The following is a 15,870-nucleotide window of genomic DNA, read 5'->3' as shown; positions in this document are numbered from 1 at the left end:
GCCTCTGCCCACCTCCTCTCACAGGCAGACTTCAGACGCATTAAGAAGTCCCCACGGTTCTTCCAGCTGCCTGCAAGCTTCTGGATTACAACGGGAATGCCATCACGGCACTGGAATCCTGCCATCTGCATGTATCCAACCGACACACACAAGCGCAGCTAGCTTTGAAATTGTTAAGCCAGACAGGGCAACCCTACTAGGTGCGCATGCCTGCAAGCAGCTGAACCTCGTTCAAAGGATTTACCACAACATCCTCCTATGTGGATCTTCAAGCCGGCATCAATGACATCCTCGCCCAGTATCCAGATACGTTCAACAGGATGGGCACGCTGCCGTATTGATACAAGATTCTGCTACGACCTGATGCCAAGCTTGGGGTCCACACACCATGCCGCGTCCCTGCTCCACTGAGAGAGCGCCTGAAGGCATAGCTCAAGGATCTTCAGCAAAAAGGCATCATATCCAAGTTCACCGAACCGACTGACTGGGTCAGCTTGATGGTGTGCGTAAAGAAGCCTTTCGGGGACCTGCCCATCGACATTGATCCCAAGGATCTCAATAAGGATATCATGTGGGAACACTACCCCATCCCGAAGCTGGAGGAACTCATGAGTGAGATGGCACACGCGCGCTTCTTCACCAAAGTGGATGCATCACAGGGATTTTGGCAAATACAGCTGGAAGAGTCCAGCAGAAGGCTCTGCACCTTCAACACGCCTTTTGGCAGATACTGCTACAATCGCATGCCATTTGGCATCATCTCGGCATCGGAGATATTCCATCGCATCATGGAGCAGATGATGGAAGGCATTGAAGGGGTTTGTGTGTACGTGGACGACATCATCATATGGTCCATGACCACTGAAGAACATGTGTCCCGTCTCCAGAAGGTATTCCGCCGTGTACATGCGAACGGCCTAAAGTTAAACAGGCCCAAATGTTTTTTGTCACATCGACGTTCAAGTTCCTAGGCGACTAGATCTCACAGCATGGTGTGCGCCTGGACACAGACAAAATCAAGCCTATCGAGGTGATGAAGGTCCCTGAGGACAAAAAGGACGGCATTGCGCTTCTTGGGTATGGTCAGTTTTCTGGGTAAGTTCATTCCAAACATGGCCACACACTCCACGGCCCTACGCAACCTAGTAAGAACGTCAACGGCCTTTGAGTGGAAGGCGGCACAACAGACAGAATGGCTGGAGCTGAAAGCCAAGCTCACCACTGCACCAGTCCTGGCATTCTTCGACCCGGACTGGGAGACAAAGATATCCACAGATGCGAGTCAGGATAACATTGGTGCGGTGTTGCTTCAATGAGATGACACATCATCCTGGGCACCAGTAGCCTCCAGGGCGTTGACGCCCACTGAAACCAGATATGCACAGATTAAGAAGGAGTGCTTGGGTCTTCTCACCGGCATCCTCAAATTTCATGATTATGTCTACGGCCTGCCGCCATTCACTGTCGAGACGGATCAAAGGCCTCTGGTCCACATCATACACAAGGACCTGAACAACATGACACCTCGGTTGCAGAGAATCCTGGTTAGACTTAGGAGGTATGACGTCACCTTGGTGTACACACCTGGCAAGAAGCTCATCATTGCTGATACATTGTCCCGCTCCGTCACCTCGCCCAGTGAGCCGCTGGAGATCATCCAGCACATCGAATCACAAGTGCAGCTGTGTACCAGCACTCTCCCAGCGACAGATGAGAAGGTAGTTCTCATCAGTGATGATACAGCCAAAGTCCCCTTCTTGCAGCACCTCATCCCCAACCTCACCAACGGCTGGCAGAAAGGGAAGTGCCCACAATTTTACAATGTGAAGGATGACCTGACGGTGATTGATGGTATCCTCCTCAAGCTGGACAGGATTGTCATTCCGCTCAGTCTCCAGAGCTTGGTGCTGCACCAGATTCATGAGGGACACCTGGGCGTCGTGAAGTGCAGACGCAGAGCCCGGCAAGCTGTCTACTGGCCCGGCTTCAGCCAGGACATCATGAACATGGTCCTGAACTGTGCTACCTGTCAGCGGTTCCAGCCAGCGCAGAGCAAGGAGACGCTCCAACAGCATAACATAGTGACCTCTCCGTGGTCCAAGGTTGGCAGCGACATCTTTCATGCGAATGGTCGCGACTACGTGTTGATCATCGACTATTTCTCGAATTACCCTGAGGTGCTGATGGACCTCACCTCTCGGACCATCATCAAAGCCGCAAATACCAGTAAGAACAGCAGTCACAGCCGAAAAGTTACTTTTCAGGATGCCAGTGTGTTGGCACAGGCCCACACTTGTCATGCCAAGGGTCTATGGGGCTAAAGTTCAACACATTCATATTCTGTGTCCATGAGGAATTACGTACTGGTTGAAACTATTGTTCTGTTGAAACTTGGGGTGATTCACATTGCGGCAAATGTTCAAATCTTTCGATTAAAATCTGTTGCTTAAAACTGTGTTTGAGATACAATCAGGTCATTGATCAAAGGTTTCAAACAAACCTGCAGCGGCAATTGCAGTCAAGTTAAGACAGTTAACAAGAAAATCCACAGAAAAACACGCACACTCTTTCCATTATGCTTTTTTCTATATTTTTAGTTTCTGATTTACCTTTATGTTTGACATCATAGTTTTCAATGCAAACGTCTGGATATCGTTGCTCAATATATATTGCAGTTGCCAAAGTTTTGCAATAAGAGTTGGTGAAAGTGAACCAGAAGAATAAAGCAAACAAAAACAAAGTTTGCATTTAAAAAGCGCCTTTCTCATCCATGGGATACCCCAAGATATTTTACAACTGATGAAGTACTTTTGAAATGTTGTCACTGTCACATAACCTAATGTGGGAACACATCAAGGCCCCACAAACATCGAGATAATTGATGGTGTTGGTTGAGGGATGTACATTGGCCACAACATCAGACAAGCTCCTCTGTTTCTTTCCCGATGCCGTCATGGAATCTTCATCACCCCACCCAAACCGATAGACAGGGCCTCAGAATATTGCCTCGTTCAAAGGCAGCACCTCTGGAAAAGTAAATTCACTCCTACTCTCTGGTTTCCTCTTCCTTTCCGCCTTACAGATGAGGCATTAAACAGAAGATCCATCAGCCCTCTCTGGTGGATGGTAAGATGTCATGTCTCCATTTTGAAGAAGAGCAGGGGGATTCTTTGGTGTCCTGGCCAATATTTATCCCTTAATCAACATCCCAAAAGCAGGTTATCTAGTCATGGCTGTTCGTTGGACCTTCTGTGTGCAAATGTTACATTTCTTACACCTGCAAAAGTGCATCATTGCCACAAAATGGGCAGCATGGTAGCATTGTGGTTAGCACAATTGCTTCACAGCTCCAGGGTCCCAGGTTCGATTCCCGGCTTGGGTCACTGTCTGTGCGGAGTCTGCACATTCTCCCAGTGTGTGCGTAGGTTTCCTCCGGATGCTCCGATTTCCTCCCACAGTCCAAAGATGTGCAGGTTATGTGGATTGGCTATGCTAAATTGCTCTTAGTGTCCAAAATTGCCTTTAGTGTTGGGTGGGGTTATTGGGGATAGGGTGGGGTTGTGGGCTTGGGTAGGGTGTTCTTTCCAAGAGTCGGTGCAGACTCGATGGGCCGAATAGCCTCCTTCTGCACTGTAAATTCTATGTCTAAAAGCCCTTTGGAACCCCCTGTAGTCATGATAGGCGTGGTATAAAAGTGAGTCTTTCCTTTTTTACCAATATTTTAATACAGTTTGCTGTAAACTTGGGAACGCCAGAAGAAAGTTCCAAATCTTCAACCTGCGACATAAAGGAGGGCCGCCACCGAACTATTAAAGTTAGATACAAGCTTGCTACATGGTGGTCTTTTGGCGCAGTGGGTGGATTTCCTGCCTCTGAGCCAGAAGCTCCGGGTTCAAGTCCCACCCCAGGACTTGATGGCCAAGGAAGGTGCGTTCATAATGTGGTCAAACAGACTGAGTGTGTCAACCTGCAAAATCCTTCCAAACACACCAACTGGCTGGCAGTAAGAGTGGCAGAGACTCCTGGTCAGCCACGCTTGATGTGAAGTTGTGTCCATCAAGCCAAACGCCCCTGGTGACTGACTAGCGATCTGTTCTCAGAATTACCAGCTATGGAAATGGACAAAAATCTGCCGTAGTCCGCCACTAGGTGCAGGAAATGAATTGGAATTGCTTGTTACGCACATTTATTTTGTGTATTACAGTCCGCCATGTCATAACCTTTTGTACAGAATCTGTTCAATTAAGAGGTCAGGATTGACATTAATGACATTACTGTAATTTAAATCAGTATGTTTGCTCTTGAAGCTCTGAGGAAATTATTTGAGTCAGTTTCTATCTTGTATTTAATTTGCTGTGGTCCCTCAGAGTTGCTTCATTCTGAGTAATTTTCTTTTTGATTAAACAGTATTCTGTATCCGCATAGTCACTGTCAACATAACCATGGTCCCTGATGCTTTCCGCAGCACTATCTGTTGTACTTCTGCTGTTTGTTACTTTCTGAATTATATAGAATCGTATCACATTTACTGCAATGAAATAGGTCATATGCCCCGACAGGTATATACTGGCATTTATGTTCCACACGTGTCTCCCGCTTCACCTCACACCATCAGCATATCCTTCTATTCCTTTCTCCCTTATGTATTTGCCCAGCTTCCCCTGAAATACGCTTTTGCTATTCGCTTCAACCAACCCTTGTCACCGCAGGGTGGGTAGCCTCGCTGCCTCCCAGCCATAAGCTCTGGAATCCAATCCCAGGATGGCCCATGCCCAAGGAAAGTGTATTCGTGTAGTACTCTCAATAATGACACAAGAGAGTAGAACGGTAAAGAAGGCTTTAATAAGCTGAGAACTAGCCTGATGCCGAGACGGGTGCTTACTGGGTGCCGCCGACAGAGCGGCCCTTTATATACGACTCCCTGGTGGGCGGAGCCGGAGGCGGAGTCCTCCAGGGTTCCAAGCCCGGTCTTAAAGGGGACATCACCTTACATGATGATAAGGATACAGTAACACTGTAACCATTCATCACAATTCATAACATGGCCAACAGGTTGAGTAACAACTTGCAAATCCTCCCAAAGTCACTAATGGCAGGAGGTAAGAGTGGGGGCGACTCCTGGTTAGCTGTGCTTGATGCGGAGTGCCCCCCGCCAAGCTACAATCCTTTAGCGACAGGCTAGCGACCTGTTCCAGGTAAAACACGCTATGGAATCGGGTGCAAGTCTGCCTTCCGTACCATTGTGGATGTGGGGACAGAAACAAACAACCCCTTGTGTCAATAAGTTCCACAAGCCCACTTACTCTTTCGGTTAAAAAGTGTTTCTCCTAAATTCTTTATTGCATTAATTAATGCCTGTCTTACATTTCTGGCCCTTAATTTTGGAAAAGAAAACCCGGCCTTCCCACAAATGGGACTTTTTTCTCTCTGTCTATCCTTTTAAACTGCTTCAGAATTTTAAAGATCTCGATTAGGTCACAACTCAGTCTTCCCCTTTTTTTTAGAGCAAAGAGTCCCAGTCTGTTACCTCAGATCTTTTTCTTTCAGTTCCCTTATGTTCCCAACACTTTCGGATGTAAACTAATTGAAATAGCACAACGGCGCATCTGTTTGGGGAATCAAAGTTGCACAATGAGTGCCAAACCTGGCAGTGATCCAGCCTGATAATGGGGGTCAAACCACGTTTTCTGATGCCATGGTGGCCACCTAAAATAGCCGGTTCTTTAAGGACCTCCCGCTTGGTGGCTGGGCGCCTGAGGAGACTGATCAGAGCACACACGGTACACACCGAGGTAATTTGCAAACTGATTTCTCAAAGGAGTGAGAAAAATACATAAGACTCGCCACCTCAAACCACCCCCCCCCCCCCCCCCCCCCCACCTCCCACTTCACTGCAGTCGGCTTAACAGCAATTTCAGGTACACGCCCTGGACATCTCCTGAGCAACCCTAATTAATATTGTGGAGGTGTGTATTTCAGGCACAAACTGAACATGCACACTCCACTCGCCATACTAGACCTTCAGGTAACCTTGTGCCTTTTAAATTGATGCAACATGTTTCTGTGCTGTTAAGTCATGTAGTGAAACAACCCGAAACACGCGTGTGTCAGCTGTGGATCGGCATGGTCAAGATGGATCGGATAGCGCCCTTCTGTATTGTATCTTTACTATGGTTCTATGGCTTAGTACGTAACACTCTACCCTCTTGAGTAGGGAGATGGAGGGTTCAGGTCCCACACCAGTGACCTGAGCATATAATCTAGGCTCACACACCTGGTACCAAGACAGCGATGAGATGTTAAGTTTGTGTCACACCTGCCCTCTCAGGTGTACATGAAAGGTTCCTACTATTGTGAAGAAAAGCAGGGAAGTTTTCTCTGCTGCCCTGCCAATATTTGTCACTCCACCAACATAACTAAAATAGATGGCCTGGTGATTATCATGTTGTTGTTTGTGGGAGCTTGCTGTGCATAAATTGGCTGCTGCGTTCCCTAAATTACAACTTCAAAAGTATCTTATTGGCTGTTACATACTTTGGATGCCTTGAGCTCATTAAAGGCCTTGGGCGAGATTCTCTCAGCCCAGGGCCGGGCCGGAGAATCGGCGCAATCGGCGTGAGTCACGCCACGCCTCCCCGCGCCGGGACCGCGATTCGCCGCAGAGCGGAGAATTGGCGCCATAGGCGCCAGCGTTGTCCGTGTGCCGCAGGTCGGGGGCTGCTCTACACGGGCCCCCGCCGATTCTTGGCCCGGGGTGGGTCGAGCGGTCGTAACAAAAAACTCGAGTCCCGCCGGCACTGTCCACATGTGGTCTTACCCGGCAGGACTTCGGCGTGGAAGGGTCCGGGGACAGCCTGTGGGGGGATGGAGGGGGGTGTCTGACTCCGGGGTGCCTCCGCTGTGGCCTAGCCCGCGATCGGGGCCCACCGATCGGCGGGCCGGCCTCTCAGGCTGGGGGCCTCCTTTCTTCTGCGCCGACCCCTGTAGCCCTACGCCATGTTGTGTCGGGACAGGCATGGAGAAGGGAGCCACTGCACATGCGCGGACCCCGCGGCGCCCAGTTGACGCCGGGATCAGCAGCTGGAGAGGCGATGGTCGCTCCAGTGCCGTGCTGGCCCCCTGTAGAGGCCAGAATTGCTGATCCTGAGGCCTTGTTGACGCCATCGGAAAACGCAACGGCGTTTACGACGGCGTCAACACTTGGCCTCAGGATCAGAGAATCCCGCCCCCTATATCAATGCAAGTCTTTCCTTTTATGACTTGCCATTGAATTAGAGATTTTTTGAAGCGAGTCTCTTAGTTTTCAGCTCAGAACACGTTCCGAGAATGTTGACGTGCATGGATTGGCAGAATAGTTCACTCCTGTTTCTGTACCTTCTTCCTGTAGGACTCGGAGTCCCTCGACACCTACATACAGAACACGCTTGCAGCTCTATACCCACCGTTTGAAGCCACTGCAGCCACTGTCCTGTGGCAACTGTTCCATGTGGTGGAGAAGTCATATCGAGGGGACGGACTCTGCTGTCTGATCGATTTCCTCGTTCCTGCCAAGAGAATCCTGCAGTGCATTCAACAGGACACGTGTGTAAGTAAAGGCTCATCCAAGGAAACAAGGGCATTCATTGTTGGTGACTTAAGGAGCAGAGATAATACAACAAGAATCATGTGGAACTACGCAGCAATTTTTGTCTGGCTGGAATAAAATGGATTTAGTTAGTGGAGCCTTGTTAAATCCGGAACCAGTCATGTGTGATAATGAAGAGTAAGGTTTAAGCAGGTCTCCGATTTCACACAGCTACCTTCAGAATTCTTGTCTCCAGGCAAACTGTTTTCTTGCTAATGGAGGACTTTAAGGGATTAAATGTGTTGGAGAGATTTGCTGAACAGAGATACTGGTTGTGTTGAGGTGCAGACCAGAGAATAGAGGTAAAAGGTGGAAGTGTGTCCTCTCGATTTTACATCAGTTGGTAGCACACTCATCTCGGAGTCAGAAAATCACAGATACAAGTCCGTCAGTAGAGATTCGATCACAAAGTCGAGGCTGATAATCCACTGCAGGACAGAGGGAATGCTGCACCGTTGGAAGTGCTGTCTCTCGGTGGTAATGTTAAAATGAAACTCCACCTGATCTTTCAGGGTGACATATCTTTGTAGAATGGCCAGGAGTTCTCCCCAGTGTCCTGGCCAATATTTATCTTTCAACCAACATGACTAAAACTGATCATTAACACATTGCTCTTTGTGAGATGCATATTGGCTTCTGCTTTACCGACATTGCAACAGTGACCATACTTGGAATCTATTTCATTGGCTGTAAAGCACTTGGGGATATTCTGAGATTCTGAAACTTGCTGTATAAATGAACATTCTTTCTCTCGCACAAGTTCCCTGCTTGCTCTATTCATTCAATATTACAAGAAAAAACTTAAACTGGGGTTGGGGGCATGTGTGGTTGAGGGGAGTTGGACAATGGGGGCGAGAAATAATGATGCCTGTCTGACTAAATGAATTCTGCCTGATTTTTAAAAATTGGTAGCAGCTCTGAGCACGTAGGAGGGGGATTGTGTGGGCTGAAAGTTGAGAATCACGTTGTAAACAAATCTTTAAAGATGCTTTTCAAGATAAGGAATGGAAAAATGAGACGTCGGTGTGGAAATTCTCAATAGCTGCTCAATGAATGACAGTGGGAGAGGGAGACGGAAGTATCGGAAATAATAAAAAAACAGAAAATGCTGGAAACGCAAGTTCAAATGGCATCCATAGAAAGAGGGAACTGGAGGCAACAGCTGAGAATTTCCAGCCCCGCCTGCCGCCGCGATCTTCCGGTCACGCCAAAAGTCAGTGGACAGCAGGTCCGGCCATGACGGGACTGGAAGGTTCCGGTCGTCAACTCACCTGTGCTGATATTCTCCACCTGGTTCCAAGGATTGTGCAAAGGGAATGAAACAGTAAATCTGACCAGATCAAAGGACTCATTCCACATCATATTTACATGTCACAGAATAGCCAATAGTGAAGTGATCTAGTAGAATTTTCTGGAAGGTCTATTGTCAATGTCACTTATTAAACATAGAGGATTACTGGGCAAGACCAAAGAACAGACAGTGATGACCCCCCCCCCCCCCCCCCCCTTTCGTTTAATTAGAGCCTTTCACCCCACAGGACATTCAAAAGTACTTTACAATCAATAAAGTACTTTTGAAGTGTAGGCACTGTTTAATGTAGGTAACACAGCAGCCACATTTCACAGAGCGATGTCCCACAAGCAGCAATGTGACAATAATAACAACAAATGAACTATTGGGTGAGATATTCTACATCCATCCACCCCCCCCCCCCCCCCCCCCCCTTCCCCCGGGTCATGGCATGTTTTCCCGTGGCTGAGGTACCTTGCCATTGGCCCCCCCGCAAAAGTCTGTGGGCATGATTGTACGGCCTCTCACTCTGGCAGTGCCACCCTGTGTAGGAAGTGAGATAAGTGCAGCCTCGGCAGGATATTCTCCACAGAGCCCCCCCCCTCCCCCCCCCCCCCCCCAAAAAAAAAACAAAGTCCATTTGATAGTGCTGCAGGCTCCGAGAAACACCCTGCTATTTGTGCCCAAAACGGGTCTCTTTTTTTTGTTAAATCGCGACCTATGGCTTTTTGTGTGGTGAGCCCATCCAGCTACCTGGGAAACACTCCAGGCCATCTCCTTCCCTAACGGCCAGAAAATTCCGCCCATGTTCATGGTTGATGAGATTGCAGAGGACATCAGGGATGACTCCCTTGCCCTTCTTTGAATAGTGCCGTGGCATCCTTTACATGAGAGGACAGCTGTTGCCATGGTTTAAGATCTCATCAGAAAAGCAGCTAGCCCGATAGTTCAGCACCAGCATGTCAGAATAGGTTACATGTTCAAGTCTCTGTCGGCAGATTTGAACCCACAGCCTGCTGACCTAGAGGCAAGGGTGCTACCCATGGACGATGAGCCACGGCCAACACCAATGTGCTGTTTAATTCTGGAAATAAGGCTCACCAAGCTCCACAGCCTCTCCAACTCCCATTGGGTGAGGCCCAGTGTTGGGACTGAAAGCTGTTCGTTGTTTTATTGAATCTTCCTACAAACCTCATGGTGGTTCAGTTAGTGGAGACAGTATGTAACCTCATTTCATCCAGGGAGGACCCAGGGCCAATCTATTCTGCATTAGTCGATTTCAGCCTGACTGGGAAATGTGGTGTAAATTTGTCTCCATTTCTTGGGGTGAGGAGTGGAGTGAGGTGGGGGAAATGAAAAATTACATGAAATGAAAATCGCTTATTGTCACAAGTAGGCTTCAAATGAAGTTACTGTGAAAAGGGCCTCTAGTCGCCACATTCCGGCGCTTGTTCGGGGAGGCTGGCACAGGAATTGAACCCACGCTGCTGGCCTGCCTTGCTGTGCTTTCAAAGTCAGCGATTTAGCCCTGTGCTAAACCAGGAAAGGGGTGATTCCTGCCACTGACCATTATGAATTTGCCCCTGCTAGAAAGTGCAGGCACGTGGATGAGGCTCTAATTGTGATGCCCCTATTATTAAACAGTTTACCAACACTTACTGCATGGACTCTCGAACAGATAATGGCTACACAGGCAAGGTTCTGAGAGGCGTCTCCATAATTGCGAACTGTATCCCAGCGGCGGCAAAAATAATGGGGTGCAAATTTGTCTCCGCCTCTTGGGGGGAGGAGTGGGGCCTCAGCAGGGCTTTCGCAGATGATGTTCCAAAGGCTCCAGGAAAACTGAAACTGAAAAGTGGGGAAATAAAAATCCATGCCGCATTTTAGTTAGGGCTGCGTTTCCAAGGGTGTTTCATGGGCCCCCAGAAGAGAGGGCTAACATATTCTCTCCCAACTGAGTTTTCACCAAGAAAATGTGAGCAGGGAAATCTTATTTTTTAAGGGAGACTCCGTGAGCTGGTCTCAAAATGAAACAGATGGCACAAAGTTCTCCGCTGAATGATTCGACTTGATAAAATAGAGTGAGTTAGTAGAATGGGTTAATTGTGTAATCCTGATAATCACCAAGATTGTCCAAACCTTTGAAATGCAGACTGCATCCTTTCTTCTCAGGAGTAATAGGTGAAGACAATTATCTAAATCGCTTGATAAATGAATAGTGCAGTATTACCAAAAGGTTGCGCGGTCTTTTTGTTCTTTGATTTTCTCCAACTTCCTCCCTCCTCCACCCGAAGGCTTTGATGCCTCAGCGGGCAATGTATCCACCACGTGCTAATTATCCAACTTAAAAGGGGCCACTATTCTCATGCGAGCCTTGAATAGCTGGAATGCTATTTTGACCATGAAGGGTATCACATCAAAGTCCAATCGCTCCCTCAACTGATACCTGCCCACATGCATATGACGTTGCTGCATTGAGGATCAGGATGGAACCCTTCACCAACCTGGGCGCCCATATTGGTTGTACACTTGCGGGAATGTTCCTGGTCTTGGACGTTATTCTGCACATAAAAAGACGCAAAGAAAGACTTGAATTTGTCTTTCAGGACCTCACAATATCCAAACTGCTTTTTTTTCATAGAATTTACAGTGCAGAAGGAGGCCACTCAGCCCATCGAGTGTGCACCAGCCCTTAGAAAACAAATCCCCACTTAAGCCCTCACCTCCACCCTATCTCCATAACCCAGCAACTCCACCTAACCTTTTTGGACACTAAGGGCAATTTATCATGGCCAACCAACCTAATCTGCACATCTTTGGACTGTGGAAGGAAACCGGAGCACCCGGAGGAAACCCACGCACATGCGGGGAGAACGTGCAGACTCCGCACAGACAGTGACCCAAGCCGGGAATCGCACCTGGGACCCTGGAGCTGTGAAGCAACTGTGCTAACTACTGTGCTACCGTGCTCCACACTTTGTGGAGTACTTTTGCAGTGTAACTGCTCTTGCAAAGGCACAGCAAGCTCCCTCAAGCAGCCACGGGATAAAGACTAGATTTTTTTGTCATAGATTTTGGCTGAGAGGTAAATACATTGACCGGAATAGGTGAGACAACTCCCTTGCTCTTCTTTGAACTGGTGGGATCTTTTTATACCCACCTGAAAGGGCAGGTGTGGGCCTCAGTTTAATATCTCATCCAAAAGATGGAACCTCTGACAGTACATTGCTCCCTCAGAACTTTACTGGAGTGGCAGCCTGGATTACATGCTCGTTGTCTCTGGATTGAGGCTTGAACCCATAACCTTCTGATTTCTCAAACCACCATGGAGGCCACGGGGTGTGGACCATTCGGTTCCCAATGACCTCCACAGAATCCAAACTTCCCCGGTAATGGGGCGGGCCGTCCCCTTTAACCTGGGTGCAAGTCTGGGAGTGAGGCCCTTCTGTGAGAGGAGCATTTGTGTATAGTTAATAAAAGAGTATTTTTGCATCCTACTTTCTGTTTCACATGTATTCTCTTGGCATGGATACCGCCATTAACATATGTAGATAAAAACCGGCGTATATGAATGTTATTAAAGACAGACATATCAAACCAGTTGGTACAGTAAATCATCAGTGATTGGAAATTTTAGTCCCAGTTAATTCAAGCTCCCACGTACCAAACTCTTGCCAAACTCAGACAATGCTGAACAATCTCAGCAGGTCTGACAGCATCTATGGAGAGAGAAGAGAGCTAACATTTCGATTCTGATGACTCTTTCTCAAAGCTAGAGAGAAGTGATAATAGGACGAGATTCATAGAGTTGTGCGGGGCGGAGGGTGCATGGATAGAGAGCCAGCAATAGGTGGAAATTGGCAAAAGATGTCATAGACAGAAAGACAAAGGGAATGTGAATGGGTGTGATCAAGGCTAGGATGGGGTGATAGCGACATGAAGTGATGAGAATGTGTTAATGACAAAGGTAAGCAGTGTGTCAAAGGACAGATAGTCCCAGTGGGGTGGGCAGGAAGGGGGACAATAGTGAGAGAATTAAAATTAATTAATGGAAATAAAAATGGGGTGAAGGTGGAGGAGAGAGATCAGTCGAAAATTACTGAACTCAATGTTAAGTCTGGAAGGCTGCAGACTTCGGAAGTCTTGGGAAAGCTCCAGTCCCACACACTCTCTCTCCCCACGCCCCCACTTCTCCCCTCTCCCCCCCCCCCCCCCCCCCCACCACCCCACTATTAACAGCAAAAATCTGACCCTATTTCTAGTTTTCTCTTGCTTTAACTAAAAATCATTCAGACTCAAAACATTAGCTCACTTCTCGCTCCACAGATACTGTTCGACCTGCTGAGCTTGTCCAGTATTTTCTGGTTTTGTTTCAGATTCCAGCAGTGGGCTAGACAGCTGGTTCGTGATGAAGAACAAGGCCAGCAGCGCAGGTTCAATTCCCGTACCAGCTTACCCGAACAGGCGCCGGAATGTGGCGACTCGGGGATTTTCACAGTAACTTCATTGCAGTGTTAATGTAAGCCTACTTGTGACAATAAAGATTATTTATTTATTTTATTTTATCTCTGTATATTTTGATACATGAATTACTTGGGAGTTCGAGAGCCTATAGTTCCCTGTTGCTTTCTCCATGGCAACACCTCAGCCAATCCGAGTCAACTTGCCCATCAATCAACACCCTTTACTCCTGTAGCATAAATTGTAATCATTTGAAGTTTGGCATTCTTACATTTGTCCTAATGAGTGCAAGACCAAAGCTTCAGCAACATACGTCTTTTCTCAGTAAGTTTATAGATATGTAGTCCAATTGGTTGGACATTCAATTGACCGGGGGGAGGAGGAGGAGGGGGGGGGGGGGGCTGCTGGCGTGAGTGAATGGTAGGTGTTTTAAGTCTGGACTTAAGAAACATAGATCAGGGTATTTTCTGGATGATGGGAAGCTAGGAATAGTGGTGGAGCAGAGAGATTTAGGTGTCCAAGTATGGAAATTACTATTATCTAGCAGACAAGTCCAAAATCGTTTAAAAAACAATGGCCGGGATTCTCCCACCCAGGGCTCCACCGCCCCGACACCGGCTTCCCCATTCTCCGGTGCCAATTTTTGGGCTCCCGCAGGATTCCCGTCGTGGCGGTCAGGGGCTGTTGACAGCCCCCCCCCCCCCCCCCCCCCCCAGGCGATTCTCCAGGCCCCGATGGGCTGAGTGACCAACTAGTTTGGCCGAATCCCGCTGCCGTGGGTTACTCAGGTTGCACATGGCGGGACCTGGAAGGTGAGTGTGCGGGGCCATCCTGGAAGAGGTGTGGGGGGGGGGGGGGGGGGGGGGGGGGAGGGATCCAACCTTGGGGCGGGGGGGGCACGATGGCTTGGCCCGCAATCGGGGCCTACCGATCGACGGGCAGGCTGGTTCCACGGGGGCCTACTTTACTCCGCGCCAGGCCCCTGTGGGGCTGCGTCAGATTTCCCCGTAGCCGGCACAGAGAAGGGAACCCCTGCTCATGCACGGAAATACGCCAGCCGTTCTGCGCGTGCGCGGAATCATGCCCGCCATTCCGTGCATGCGCGAACTCGTGTGGGCCGTTCCGCGCCGGCTGGAGCTGCGGCGACCCCTCCGGAGTGGTTAGCGCCACTTTTCACACCGGCATGGGGACATAGCCCCATTATTAGAGATTCCTGCCCAAAGTGCGTGGAATGTTAGCCATTTATCTCATAGAAGCTGGAATGCAAATGGATGGACATTATGCTGCAGTTATATAAAGCTCTGGTTAAACCTAATTGAGAGTACTGCATTCAGTTCTGGACACTGCACCTCAAAAGGGCGGCACAGTGGTTAGCACTGCTGCCTCACAGCTCCAGGGTCCTGGCTTCAATTCCGACCTCCGGTGACTGTCTGTGTGGAGTTTGCACTTTCTCCCCGTGTTTGCGTGGGGTTCCTCCGGGTGCTCCGGTTTCCTCCCACAGTCCAAAGATATGCAGGTTAGGTGGATTGGCGATGCTAAATTGCCCCTTAGTGTTCAAAAGGTTAGGTGGGGTTACTGGGTTACGGGGGTAGGGTGGAGGCGTGGGCTTAAATAGGGTGTTCTTTCCAAGGGCTGGTGCAGACGCGTTGGACCGAATGGTCTCTGCGCTGTAAATTCTATAATATGTTGGCTTTGGAAGGAAGGAATACAACATCAATTCATTAAAATTAAATTGGATCTAAAGGAATTAAATTATGAGGACACGTTGCATAGACTGGAGTGTATTCGCTTAAATATAAGATATTAAGAAGTGATGTAATTGAGCTGTTTCAGACAAATAAATGAGTTGAAGGGGTAGATAGAGATAAACTATGTCCTCTGCAGGGGGAGTCCAGAATAAGGGGAATCTTAAAATTAGAACGAGGCCACTCAGAGGTGATATAAGGAATCAATTCCTCACGCACAGGTTAGTGGAAATCTGAAACTCTATTCCCCAAAAAACTGTTGTGGCTAGGGGTTAATTGAAACTGTCAAGACAGAGATTGATAACTTGTTTTTGGGTATTAAGGGTTACAATATCAAAGCTGGTGGGTGAAATAAAGATCAACCATGATCTAAGTGAATGGTGGGACAGGTTTGTGGGGCTGAATGGCCTAATTTTGCTCCTGTTTTGGTTGCCTTTGAACTTTGTGTTTCCAAGACACTTGAATTGTCTGGAGTTAGCCGAGTGGTTAGCGTTATGTTCTCTATTCTGCTTTACCTGGATGGCTCAGATGCGTAGTTTTGAATAAAGAACACAAAGCTTTGTTAACGAACAAAACTATAAATTTATTCCACTACTAACTAAGATTCGTTCACATTCTTAAAGTAGGCGGTATTGTATAAAACTGTGCTATCTCTAACTTACAGAACTCTCAAGTATACAACTGCTCTCTATGCCTGACACTCTTCCAGCTCTCTCTTAACTCTTAACTCCTAACTCCTAATCATCGAA

General features: G+C 48.1%; 1 protein-coding gene across 6 annotated transcripts in view; it reads left to right on the top strand.

Annotated features, from left to right (window-relative positions):
• The window catches only part of zgc:158766 (uncharacterized protein LOC100009641 homolog), a 220,462-nt gene that overhangs the window by 71,653 nt on the left and 132,939 nt on the right, over window positions 1–15,870 (top strand). For 5 of the 6 annotated variants that reach the window (XM_038796776.1, XM_038796774.1, XM_038796775.1 and 2 more), the window contains exon 2: window positions 7,388–7,585. The exons of the other annotated variant lie outside the window; for it this stretch is intronic. In XM_038796776.1, coding sequence (XP_038652704.1) covers window positions 7,388–7,585 — 198 coding nt within the window. The remainder of the gene's footprint in view (window positions 1–7,387; window positions 7,586–15,870) is intronic. 6 annotated transcript variants of the gene reach the window in all.

The sequence above is a fragment of the Scyliorhinus canicula genome, chromosome 5 (genome assembly GCF_902713615.1).
Source record: "Scyliorhinus canicula chromosome 5, sScyCan1.1, whole genome shotgun sequence".
NCBI lineage: Eukaryota > Metazoa > Chordata > Chondrichthyes > Carcharhiniformes > Scyliorhinidae > Scyliorhinus > Scyliorhinus canicula.
Note: the sequence above shows the minus strand (reverse complement) of the source record. Positions and strands in the feature narration are given on the sequence as shown.